Source organism: Culex quinquefasciatus, chromosome 2 (genome assembly GCF_015732765.1).
Source record: "Culex quinquefasciatus strain JHB chromosome 2, VPISU_Cqui_1.0_pri_paternal, whole genome shotgun sequence".
Lineage (NCBI taxonomy): Eukaryota > Metazoa > Arthropoda > Insecta > Diptera > Culicidae > Culex > Culex quinquefasciatus.
The window spans coordinates 93006345-93019432 of record NC_051862.1 but is presented as its reverse complement, the minus strand read 5'-3'; the positions used below and the strand labels follow the sequence as shown (position 1 = coordinate 93019432).

Sequence of the window (13088 nt, the reverse complement as noted above, 5' to 3'; positions counted from 1 at the left end):
CACAGTACATTTTGAAGGTATTTATAAATAAAATGACCTTAAACATTGTTTTGATCATGATTAAATGTAACATTGAATAATCTAATCTACGGTAATATCAAAAGTGCTTGAATCCATACCTTTAGCTACAATAAATACAATTTGAAGAGAAAATTAATTTGACATATAATAGAAATCGAATATAGCGGAACGGCATTTATTTCAGTTTATATATTTTATTTTTATTGCAACAATTTACCACATGATTTTGTTTTATTCATTAGAATAATATTTTCTGAACTATGAAAAGAGAAAAAAAAACTCTTCGGTAAAAACTATCGTTTGTCTGGTTTAAAGATCACGTAAGTGAATATTAATAGAAAGTTCAAAATTTTTAATATAAAAGTTGAAAAATTTTGATACTACCATGCATTTACAGAACAAAATCGTTAAATCGGTAATTTTTTTTAAGAAAGCTTTTGTGGCATGAATAAACAACATTTGATTTTATTTTTTTATAAAAAAATGTATTTTGTGCAGCAAAGCACATTTTGAGCATTAATTGAATTATATTATTTTTGCAATTTGCTTCAGTTATTGAGATTGCTTTTCAAGAAATCATCTTAAACTGAAATATGGACTATTTTTTATTTTATAAAAGTGTACCGGTACTGATGAAAACAAATTCTTCGAAAATATTACTGATTTTGCATTTTAGTAATTTTTGCCATGATTTACTAACAGTTTCAAAATTAGTTAAAATGCGGTAATTTTTGATACAATGTTGAGCGGTGTACGCACATCGGAAGGAACCGGTCAAGAAAAAATTCAAATGGGCAGCAGTAGAAGCGAAAGCGAGCCAGATAGGGTGAAGAAAAGCCCTAAGAAAACGCTCCCTCTCCTTTGTTCTGCTGTTCGTGAAGCTGTTTCTTGACCCCTTTCCTTCCGATCTCCATACTAGCCTTTATTTAAAAAAATGTTGTTTGTTTTAGCTGTACAGCTTGGTTGGGAATAAATTACAGAAAAGTACAGATAAAAATATTGAAAATGAGGAAGGAATAAGCTTGCTTGTAGATCCATTTTGGGTGTTTTTGGGTATTAATTACAAACATATACTTTTCGTCACGTCTGCATTTAATATTAAAATCAGTTAATGTTTACCTTCAAGTCCCGTCTGGTGGATCAATCGGACGTGGCACTGGGCTTGGGCTCATAATTCATAGATCGGTTTGAACTCCGTGGCAGGCGCACATAAATTCAAAGTGTAAATTTGAGTAAAAACAATATCTGCGCCTGTCATAATTTTTGTTTCAGATTTTTTTTAAATAAGTTAAATAAATTACCACATTGTATATATTTTTAGAAATGTTTATTCTTTTTTTTTATGGTACACATAAATTTAAAACTTTAAAACGCCGGGATTATGCTTCATTTGTTATTTAAGTCAGCAAAATGTTAGATTTTTGAATTTAGAACACATTGTTTTATATTTCATATTCACAAAATGATAATAAATAAAAATAATGTGATTCCATTTAATTCGAAATGTTAAAAAAAATAAAAATTGATTTTGAATTTGAATTTTTATTTTTTTTTAAATCGTGTTGTGTTGTTTCAGCAATGTTTGTAAAATTTGCTTTTTAATTTTAAATTACATAAAATTTAAAGAAAATCAGGTAAAAATCACTAATCTCGTATTGCATAAAAATTGATAAACCTGCGTTTATTTGAGAAATATTTGTGGTTTTTGTTTTTCTCCTCGTTTTTTCTTTTCTTATATTTTCAGGTGTTATAAATTTTCAACCTCATCAGCGCATTCCATTTGCTACAACTCCTGCGATCGGATGTCAGTCTCTTGGACAACATAGATGAAACATTTCGAAGACTGCGCTTTCGTATTTAGATCAGCATGAAAACAAAGTCGAGGAACCCGACGAAAATCTTTTAGGAAATTAAAAAAAAACATTGATTGATTTAGCATTCATGCAATTTTTCTGTTAGGAATTATGATTGATATTCGTCATCTAGAGAGTAGAAAAGAGGAGAATGTAGGGATTATGGGTTGCAGGATTGAATATGTAATAAATTATTAAATGAGTATTTATTATAAGATTGATATAATTCATAAATAAGAGTTAAGAGCGCAACAAAAGTGCGCACCTTCATGAATATTGCCTTGTTAGCTAATTGTGGATTGAGTGCGAGAGCGCGCGAGCTGCGAGAGAGAACAACGAGCGTGGAAACAACGAGATGCGCGCGGCCGGCGAAAGAGAGAATGAAGATTGTCAAATTTGACTCAAATCAGTTTTGTGGTTAATTTCTGTGGAATAAGACGTGTTGTTTGTTAATTGCAAAATATCTGTGTTTTTATTATAAAAGAAAGTCCCCGATCACGACAGGTACCAAAAAAGGAAAACAAATTACTTGGGGCATCGGCCAATAAAGTCATCTGTTGACACGGCTCAAGCGGCAACAATTACAGCAAGAATAGTAAGAAGAATACATTCGGTAAAAAGACCGAACGCACTTCGGTAGAAAGTCCGAACCCACCGAAATGTCAGTAAAAGTGACAGAAGTGCACGCGAGGCGTAAACAAAGAACAAACAAGTCAAAATTCCAAATTTTAGAAGTGAGTTGAGGACAAGTAATTAAGTGGTGCAAAATTATCATTAATTTGTGCAAAGACAGTGCATTTCGTGATAAATTAACTTATGTAAAGCTAATCCCAAAAGTGAACTTCAACGACTTTAACACATAAAGATCCACTGTCAACGTACAGAACTTTGAGCGGAAGAGGAATAATGAGTTGTAGGGAAGGATAAGCAATTCGGTTAGAGGAAGACTAGTTGATTTTGAAGCCGCTGGACAAGAAATTTGGGGTTTCGTCGATCATCTAAATGCCATCGTTGTGTACAACGAAACAATGTTAAAAGTGCATTGAATGTTACGTCCGTGATTGAGGAATGATTGTCTCTAAATTTGATCCTCTCAGAATACAGAAACGGAGGATCGACTGCATTTTTTGATTATTCTACTGTGGAGTAAGAAAAAGAAATTAACACAATACCAATTTTAATTATGTACAAATTTTGCGTTTTATTTATCAACTAATCAGTTTACAAAACAACTATTACTAGTAATGTTAATGAGCAAATTTGTTTCTAATTGTTTGCACAAGCGCTGAAAACATTTACAGGCTAGGTTGTTCATACGTCTCGATTCGATTAAAACAAATGTTAAACAAGTTATAAACTATACACGAGTGGTACTCTCTTAAATCTTCTATCGTTAACGGTTTTCGAAACTACGTTGTCTTCGCAGTTGGGCGGTTCAGGCGGTCAACACATGAACACCGATTTGATAAACTGAAAAATGTAAAACATTAGTTGAAATTCCTGCAACCTGAAACAACTAAGCATACCTCCGTCATTCCCATGCTGATGACCCCATCCTGGTTGGTGTCCTTGGCCTTGAACAGCTCGAACGCCATCGTCAGATGCAGGATGGCCGATATAAAGTCCGATAACCGGAGTGTTCCGTCCCTCCTCATGTATCTAAAATTAACAATTTTTGGTAATTATTTCATCAAATCAAAACCCCTCTCAAACTACCAACCTCAGAATCAAAATCGACAGAATGTCCGTGCTAAGCTGGAAGCCGACGTCGTACAGCGCATCGCGGAACCGTTCCGCCCGCAGGATGCCGGACTTTTCCTTCGTGTGCATCTTGAACACGCCCCACCAGGTCTTCAGGTTCACCATGAACTTGTTGAAATCGTTGAAATTTATTCGGCCGCGGTTGGTTTTCTGAAACATATATTTATTTTTTTCATTGGTGTTTCCTGAAATATGAGGTTGAGGCGCACTTACGTCCATCAGGCAGACAACCTGTCGGCACACTTCTAGACTGGCACAGCTTCGGATGTAGTCGTTGGGTAGGCACGCCTCCAGCAGTTCTTGCAGGTCGAAGCAGTTTAATGTCCTGGAATGGGTTTCGAAATGGGGTTTAGAGCTCAATAATTTAATTAAAACATAAAAAGTACATTTTATTGGAGATTTTTTTTAGGGTTCCATTTGTGATATCCAACAAATGCAATTTGTTGACACGGCTCAACCGGCAACGCATTCTGCAAGAAGTTGACATTCGGTAAAAAAAAGTCCGAACCCCCACCAGTTGAGCGCGCGTGACGTAAACAAATGCAAATAAAGAAAAATTTCCCCGATTCAGAAGTAGGTAAGTTGAGGAAAAAAATGTTCACAGTGAAAAGATTACGCCTACTTGTACAAAAGCAGTGCATTTTGTGATAAATTAACGTTTGTAAAGCAAATCCAAAAAATGAAGACCAGACACAGCAAAGAAGAGAGGGAAGACGCAAAGTTAACTTAACATCCAAATTCAATTGGCAAATACTGTGCTAGATTTTGATCACCGTTGACGACACGGATACGGAGCAGGACATTCTGGCCGACCTCCTTGAATTACACCCACCTCTGATCGTCCGCCAGCTGCATAAACACCGGCTCGTACTGCGCCGTACTCGTCGTCGCCGACACGCTGTTGTTGTTGTTGTTGTTCACGTTGTTGTTCGCCGAGTCCATCGATATCTTGGCGCTGGAGTTGAGCAGCGGAAACGGATCCAGCAGCAGCATGGTTTGTGTCTCGAGAAGGGCGAGCCGGATCGTCGATCCGAGCACGCGCACACTAAAGGACGCCTCCTCGGCCGGCTCGAAGGTCGTCGCCATGATCAGGTACCGGCCGGTGTCCAGCGTGCAGCGGTGGCTTATCTGGCGCGAGTTGGTATACTGGGAGTTGACTAAGCTCTTGTGCTTCTTGAAAAAGTTCTTCGAGAGGCAACCGTTGATGTTTTGAACTGAAAAGGGGAGGAAGTTAGTAGTTGATCGTGACCATGCGGGTTTACTAGAACTCACCATTGTTAAGATTATACACCGTAAAGCCGATCACTTTGGGTTCCAGCACGCTGTGCTGGTTGACCGAGATTATCACATCCTCTTTTTCGCTTAGGAAGAGCTGCAGTTGGGGGTTGATGTGGAACGAGTCCGGATTGTTGCGGCAGCCGCCGGCCGTGACGCCGCGCTTCCAGGCGCCCTGGTACAGCCGCATCAGCCAGCGTCGGTTCTTGTCCGAGAGCTGTGGTTCGTCCCGGGCCGTGTCCGAGTCCAGGTGGACGCACTCGAGGTGGGTGAAGGTTTGCGTCATGTCGAAGAAGGACATCCAGAACTCGCCCACTTCGAGCTGTTCGATGAGCCGGTTGCGTTCGTTCATGGTGACGCGCTCCCAGGAGTTGGAAAAGGAGGACCAGTCGCCGTTGAAGCTGGCGGTTTTGCTGATGGTTTGGGCGAGCGGGTTCCGCAACCGGACCAGCTGGACCGTGTCGCCCATTACGGTTTCGGCCTGGAATGAAAGGGGATTGTGGGGGTCTTCACTCCCAATAGACTCGATGAACCTACCTTATCCAGTGAACATAACCGGTAGTTGATCCCCACGTGGAGACCGTTTGGCAGTGCCTCTGTCGCGTTCCGGATCTGCGTCGTCGTGCCGTTGTTCACCGTACAGGTCACGATGCTGGTCGTGTCTAGTAGCGAGTGTAGCAGCGGTGGTCGTATCAGGATATTGCTGTCGGTTTTGATCGATATCGACTCGGTGATGCCGCCGGTGAGATCCGCCAGGCCGTCCAGCAGTGTGCCGTACTTTAAAGCTTCGTAGGACCCGTGTAATCTGTAAGGAAAGGTAGAGGTTAAAGAAGTCCTAAACGCTCTCACAGTGCACATACTTGGCGTAAGCCTTCTCCAGCAGCCCCGGCCAGAATGAGTTGGAGTTCTGGGCCTGCAGGAAGGCCAGCTTGCCGTTGATCGTTGGTAATCTATCGTCGACTAGAACCTCCAACCACTCGCCACACCACCAAAGCCGGAAGCGGAACATCCCGTAGTATGGCTTGTCGAAGTTTTGGTCGGCGGGCACGACCCGGTAGAACAGGCCCTTCGAAAGGTACAGCACTCCCAGGCAGCTGACGAGCCACCGGTCGCCCATCTTGCCCGGCACGATGTCGAACTGCGCCGTCGAATCGTTGACAAAGACCGGGTTCTGGGTAATCTCGTGCGGGCGCTTCCACTGGAAGGTGAAGGGCGGGGTTTGGTGGTAAAACACCGACGACTGGGTCGCCGGGAAGTCCTCGTCCTCCCAGAGGACATTCTTCTGCTTGCACTCGGCCTTGATTCGCTCGTACGACGAAGTCATGGCAGATCCGTGTTCCGTTGAGTGCGCCGTCGCGATGCCGTTGGTGGGGATGCTGCTGCAGTGGAATGGTGAAGGTCGTCTAACCTAGCCCGGGCGCCACACACGATCATCTCATCTCGTGGCGGCGAATGGGGAGCACGGAAGACGACGACGGTGACCACGGATGGCAATGAGGGGCGCGTGGGCTTTGTTTCTGGAAAGGAAGCAGAAAGAAACAAACAAACGAAAGGTAAGGAAACGATACAATCAGAAGTGGTTTATTATGGATCTCTTTGTTTGTCTGTGGCTTTTCGGGCAATTATTTCCCACACATTTTGTCGTTTTTTCGGTGTATTGCTTTAATTCAGTAAATTGAGTTAATCTCATATACACGTTTAATTGCTGGGTTTGTATGACATTGTGATGGTTGATTGCTTTATATGAGTAATTAATTGAGTATTCAAGCTTTATGTAACGCCTTATTGTTCAAGATTGCTCTTTCTTACTGCAAAGGCAAATATTTGTCAAGTGTAGAAGATAGCTTTTCAAATACGGACGTAATGTTTCAATTACCTTGGTAATGAAATTTAGGTGAAGGTTTCAAATCGGATTTCATTTGCTAACCTATGTCGCGTATTTTGTCGAAACTTGTGAGAAAAGGATAGCCTGTATTTTTCATGTGGCTATGTCCCGTGATCATGAAAAAGTGTTTTAGAGGATGATCTGTAGCCTAATGTGTACTCGTTTATTTTGATGGCGTCAAGATGTGTCTTTGTCAAGTTTTTTGTCCTCCGATCGATCACTGTAGCAGATAGACAACATCTTTAACATGGTTGGCAGATATTGCATCCATTTTTTTTAAATATTGCTTTTTTGTTTAAAGGTTCTAAGTTGATTTCTAAAATTTGGCTGTATCATTCAATGGTTTCCTCGTTTACAAATTTGATTACCCTTACTTTACTACAAAATCAAGAATTTATGTTGATCTCGAATCACCTTCATCGTGCGCTATCTTGTCGCTTTTAGAAGTTTTTTTTTAATCGCGTTCCAGTATGTTCACAGAATAAAACCAATTATACAGCAATCAGGAATATACAGAAAATTGATAAGCTGACCTCTTTGATTTTTGACCCAAAATGGATGGGAGTAAAGAATGCACGTTCACGACAAAATCATTTTGATGTAACATCGATTGAGCCCGTAATAAAAGTCAGACACATGGATTCCAACTGATTTTTTTTCATCAACCAAAAAAACATTGACAAAAATTTGAACAGAATTAAATGAATGGACAACGAAAGTATTTGTTCAATGAATATGATTTCGAATCGGTTAGCGGAATGCATTTTTGGATTCTTTGGATAACTTTCCACTAGAGTTTGTAAATAAGAAATTTTATGTGTTTTTGAAACAATTCAAAAAAATCTCAACATTTGTATGCATTTTCTGTAGAACAAATTTCATATAAAATGTAATTTTCTTTATTCCTGCTTCGAATTCAGTTTAAAATGCAATATGAATCAACAATGTCATGAACAATACTAATTTTAACGAATATCAGGCAAAATTCTGACTTTTCAACAATTTTACCTATAATTTATGTGTATTTTGTTAAATGCTTATATAAATTTTGTAAACTAAACATAAACATTGTTTTTTTTTTCAAACTATATCAGCAACTTTAGTGGTGGTACATTTGACGTAAAATAAAATTTGAACACCTTAGATCTGATTGTAACAAGAAAAACTATGACAAACCAAACCACAATATCAAAGTCACCCCGGAAATCAAAATAAGAATCTTCAATTTGTTCAAACACTATCGAAAAAACTTTTTTTTCAAAAATAGTGCATGGACCTTGTGCGGCCTACCCCAGTTCATGTTTTAAAAATATTAAGCTTGAGAAAAACCTTACCATTCGGAAAATATTCCAAAAATAAATTGAAGTTCTATCAATGTCACCCGGGTTTACGGTACAAATAATTTAAGAATCAAAATTATGCAAAAAAATAAAATGAAAAGCTGTGGGAAAAATATGCAAACACAATAAAGAAAAAATGGAAATAATATGATTGAAGGTTGTCAAAGAGGCCTGTTACTAAAAGACATCGATTCCACGTCAAACCAGCAGAATCCAAATCATAAGTACTTCGATTTGGCTCAAACTTGGTATGGGAAGTCATGCGACAAAATAATTAAACTCTAGAGATTTTTTTTTTAAAAAAAAGGTCCTATAAACTATTGAGCAATTCTCTACAAAATCGGTCTTTTTTCTTTAATTTTAATTTTTGTATTTTTTAATCGGGCTGAAAGTTTTTTGGTGCCTTCGGTATGCCCAAAGAAGCCCATATAATTTTCAATACAAATTTGGCAGCTGCCCATACAAACATTATTTCGAAAATCTGTATCTTTGAAAGGAAATTTTTGATCGATTTGGTGTCTTCGGCAAAGTTGTAGGTATGGATAAAGACTACACTGAAAACATATGATACACGTTAAAAATAATTGGGTGATTTTTTATTTCACTTGTCATTAAAACTTGATTTAAAAAAAAACGCTATTTTAATTATTTTAATTTTTTGATATGTTTTAGGGGAAATCAAAAATCAATACTATTTTTTCAAAAAATCGAAATATTGGTCGCAAAAAATCAAATTTGCAATCAAAAAGTACTTTAGTGATGTTTTGATCAAGTGCACCGTATTCAAGTTATAGCCTTTTTTATGTAACTTTTTTGAAAACAGTAGCAGTTATTTATTTTTTATAATTAGTGCCAATGTTTGCCCATTCTTGAAAAAAATATTTTTGAAAAGCTGAGAAAATTCTCTATATTTTGCTTTTTCAAACTTTGTTGATACGACCCTTAGTTACTGAGATATTGCCATGTAGAAAAATTGATGTTTTCTGAGTCTCATCTCTCATCCAAACAACCCACCATTTTCTAATGTCGATATCACAGCAACTAATGGTTCGATTTTCAATGTTAAAATATGAAACATTAGTGAAATTTTTTGATTTTCAAAATTTTTAAATCAAGACTAATATTTCAAAAGGGCGTAATATTGAAAGTTTGGCCCGTTTGAAATGTTAGTCTTGTTTAAAAAAAAGGATTTTTTTTAAGAGATCAGAAAATTTCACGAATGTTTCATATTTTAACATTGCAAATCGAACCATTAGTTGCTGAGATACCGACATAAGAAAATGGTGGGTTGTTTGGATGAGACTCAGAAAACATCAATATCTCAGTAACTAAGGATCGTATCAACAAAGTCTAAAAAAGCAAAATATAGAGAATTTTCTCAGCTATTCAAATATTTTTTTTAAAGAATGGGTAAACATGGGCACCAATTTAAAAAAAAGAATAACTGCTACTATTTTCAATAAAGTTTTTTAAAAATTTCTTTAACTTGAAAACGGTGCACTTTATCAAAACTTCACTAGAGCACTCTTTGATTGCAAATTTGATTTTTCATCGAAAAGTGAAATTGAAAATTTTTTGCGACCAATATTTCGATTTTTTGATACAGATTTTCGAATTTTCTTAAGTCATTTTTGTATGGGCAGCTGCCAAATTTGTATGAAAAATTATATGGACAAACTAATGATGGAAAATGGCTTCTTTGGGCATACCGAATGCACCGAAAAAGTTTCAGTCCGATTAACGAATACAAAAAAAAAACGAAGGACCGAAATCTCAGAGAATTGCTCTATTGTCTTTAAAATGTTTATAGGACCTATTCAAAAAAAAAAATTATAATAATAAAAAAATAAATAAAATAAAACTAAGTTAAATTTGGTTTAGCCATTCCGGAGACGGAGATCTTTTGAAAAATGTGTTTTTTTTTTCAATAGATAGTCCGAAAACGTACTTTTTGCCGTCCTCTTTTGGCGTTATATTTGGCCAAAGAACACCAACGTAAAATTTAAGCTAAATTGGAGCACTTTTGAATCGGATCCTGCTGATTTGACGTGGAATCGCCGAAGAATGTAAAGCAAAAATTGAATAAGTAAAATGCATGTAATAACTGCTAAAATTGATAATAAAAAAGAAGTTTGTTCATTTTCGTAGTTGCCCAAAATTACATCGTGAATATGAGAAAAATTATGTAAGTAGTGACCGTCTACCGAAGTTTCAAACAATTTGATGAAAAAATGGTTATTACGATCAAAATAATTGAAACCAAATGCCGATTGAGGTAATTTACTTACGTTTTGATTTATTTCCGTTGTAATACCGGCTTCCCTAAGCTTCGTGTCCGTTTGTTTAAAATGAGCCCAATTAATTTCACCGCATTTCCGCACCAGCTCCAAATTTAACTCGCCCAAAAAGCCACACGAAGCCCAACTTTAACCAGCAGGCCCCCTCCCGCCTAACCGTCCAACGGCGATGATTTGTTTGTTTTCATTTTTTTTTTCTCTGAGTAAGTGTACTAGCAATCGTGAGAACTTTCACGTTCATTGAATGGCACACGGCGCGTACTAGCAGCTTAAGCTCTCTCATTAAGTAATCTTCTTCGGCGCGCGCTCATCCAACATGCCTCCGCCAGTCAGCATGGCGCACTCAGCATGGTGCTGCCACAACTTGGCACTTTCCCTTTTCGACCCAAACCAAACTGTTAGGGTGTGTGTGTGTGAGTGTGAGGGCCGGCTTTGGTAATGGAGGAAAAATTTTGAATTTAAAATTGCGCTTATCTATCCCACGTGAGGATTGAGTGTGGTGGTTGTGGTTCATCAGACCCGGCGGCGGCTATTGTTTTTTTTCCTCCGCTTTTCTTTTACAAAACGAGTCTTTTTTGCATTCGCTTATGCTACTTGATGGCTGAGTTAATTGCTTCAATTGATTCACTAACTAGCTGGGTTGGTTTGAAACAGATTAGCTGTCAGGGGATGTGTATGAGAACAAACAGAGAAATGTCTTTTGGTCAATTTTGTTCGATCCATTAATACCTGGATGACGAGAAAGTTAATGCAAAACCAAACAGATACATATATTGTTATATTTTCATACAAAAAGCATAGTGAAACAGACAAAAACATTTTTTTTTTGGAAATTCAGAACGGTCAATTTAAATGGGATATTTTGACAATTTGGTCCAACTCAGAAGGCAGATTCCGATTCAGTGGAAAAAAAACCAATAATGGCTGATCCCAAACCCATCCTTTTGGAAATAAATTACTTCTATTTTTTTATCAGGAATAAAAAAAGTACAGAAATATTGCTTAAGTGGTGATTACTTCAAACAGGGTTGCCAGATCTTCAAATTTTTATACAAATTGGAAAGGTTCCTCTATTGACTAACCAACGATGGTTCGGATGATGGATTCGGACATAGTTTACATATATTTAAGTGAGATCCAGATTTATGTGAAAATCCATTTTTATACATAGGTAACTTTCGAACGACCCTAAACCATGTCGAATGCGACTGGTTTGATCAAAATCAAAAAGCTGAGAAAACTCAGTGAGAATTTTGGCTCAAAATTGGAGTGGGGTTTTTTGGCCCAAATAATTAGACCCGTATTTTTGTTTGGCGATTAGTGTGACCTACGCCGTGTTAGGGTGGTCCGAAAATTTGCAATTTTCGTCGGTTTTCACAAAAACCACATTTTTCAAGAAAAAAAAACTTCGCTCCATTTCAACCGATTCCAATTGTCTTGGATGCAAATGAATGGTCATTAGTTGGATTTTTAAGGAAAAATTGTTAAGAGTTCGAAAAATCTAGCCTAATATTTGAAAAAGTTTAAAAAAAACTTCAAATGCCATTTTGACGATGTTTTGACCAAAGAGCCTTATCTGATTTTTTTTATCGGATTCCTCTAGAAACGAAACATACTCAAAAATGAACGAGGTTCATTAACATGATTCTGAGGTATGATTTTTTGAAAATAAAATCTGGGATTTCCGACGCGCCACGCGCCTAAACGAAAAAATGTCAGAAAAGGGAAAAAATTACTTTTTTCACAAAAACTGCGATAACTTTAAAATTTCAACGATGATCTATACTTCTTTTGGTACCAAAATTTGTGTAATTGAAAGACGCAGAAAGTATAGGTCATCGCTGAATTTTTTTTAAGTTATCGCAGTTTTAGTGAAAAAAAGTTGATTTTTCTCGTTTTTCGCGATTTTTCTCTGAATTAACCTAAAAAACTGATTTAGTGGTTCCTTTGAAGCTATTGACAAAATCAGTCGTAGATTACGTGAAAACATTTTGGAGTCTTCGACAAAGTTGGTTGAATTGGCCAGCAACTTTCTGGAAGAGAAAAAAAAACCCTTATCGTGAAGCACCCTAAATTTTCAACCAAGCCCCTTCTCATTTGTAACAACGCTTCTGAAGACACCAAAGCTCCAAAACTTTACAATTTTTCGTAAAATCCATTTTCCATTTCCATTTGCGATCTGGACCACTGTGCAATGGCATCAAGGTGATATACCTTTGTAATTTCAAGAGGAGTTGTGTTTATTTTCCTTAAATATCGTTTGTCATCATTACAACACATTTTTTTGCTTTTGTGTTAAAATGAGAATTGAAAACAATTCAGACATTTACACTATTTTTTTTCGCTAAAATTCAGTGAAGTTAAACTGAATTTTCATCGACTGAAATTTGAGCAATTTAGATTTTTTACTGAATTCTTAAATGATTGACATTTGTCATTTTGACAGATGATTGACCAAAATTTCAGTAAAATGGCTGTCAACAAAAAACTTAAATTTAAGCAAACAAATTGTCAGTTTGTTTTGTTTTCAATTCTGAAAAATTCTTCTGTCAGTTCAACAGATCATTTGCTGAAGATTCAGCAATCGTTGCTGGGTTTTCAGATATAATGATTTGATTTTTATGCCATTTTATGCCAAACCTTAAAATAAAAGTAC

General features: G+C 37.0%; 1 protein-coding gene across 1 annotated transcript in view; it reads right to left on the bottom strand.

Moving 5' to 3' along the window:
* Nucleotides 1–3054: 3054 nt before the first annotated feature.
* The window catches only part of LOC6036904 (calpain-C), a 61382-nt gene continuing 51348 nt past the window's right edge, over nt 3055–13088 (bottom strand). The window contains exons 4-11 of the mRNA XM_038254857.1: nt 5771–6427; nt 5448–5715; nt 4908–5391; nt 4468–4849; nt 3849–3960; nt 3595–3785; nt 3401–3533; nt 3055–3344 (exon numbers count right to left, since the gene is read on the bottom strand). Of these exons, the coding sequence (XP_038110785.1) occupies nt 3318–3344; nt 3401–3533; nt 3595–3785; nt 3849–3960; nt 4468–4849; nt 4908–5391; nt 5448–5715; nt 5771–6234 (2061 nt within the window). The 5' untranslated portion in view covers nt 6235–6427 and the 3' untranslated portion in view covers nt 3055–3317. The remainder of the gene's footprint in view (nt 3345–3400; nt 3534–3594; nt 3786–3848; nt 3961–4467; nt 4850–4907; nt 5392–5447; nt 5716–5770; nt 6428–13088) is intronic.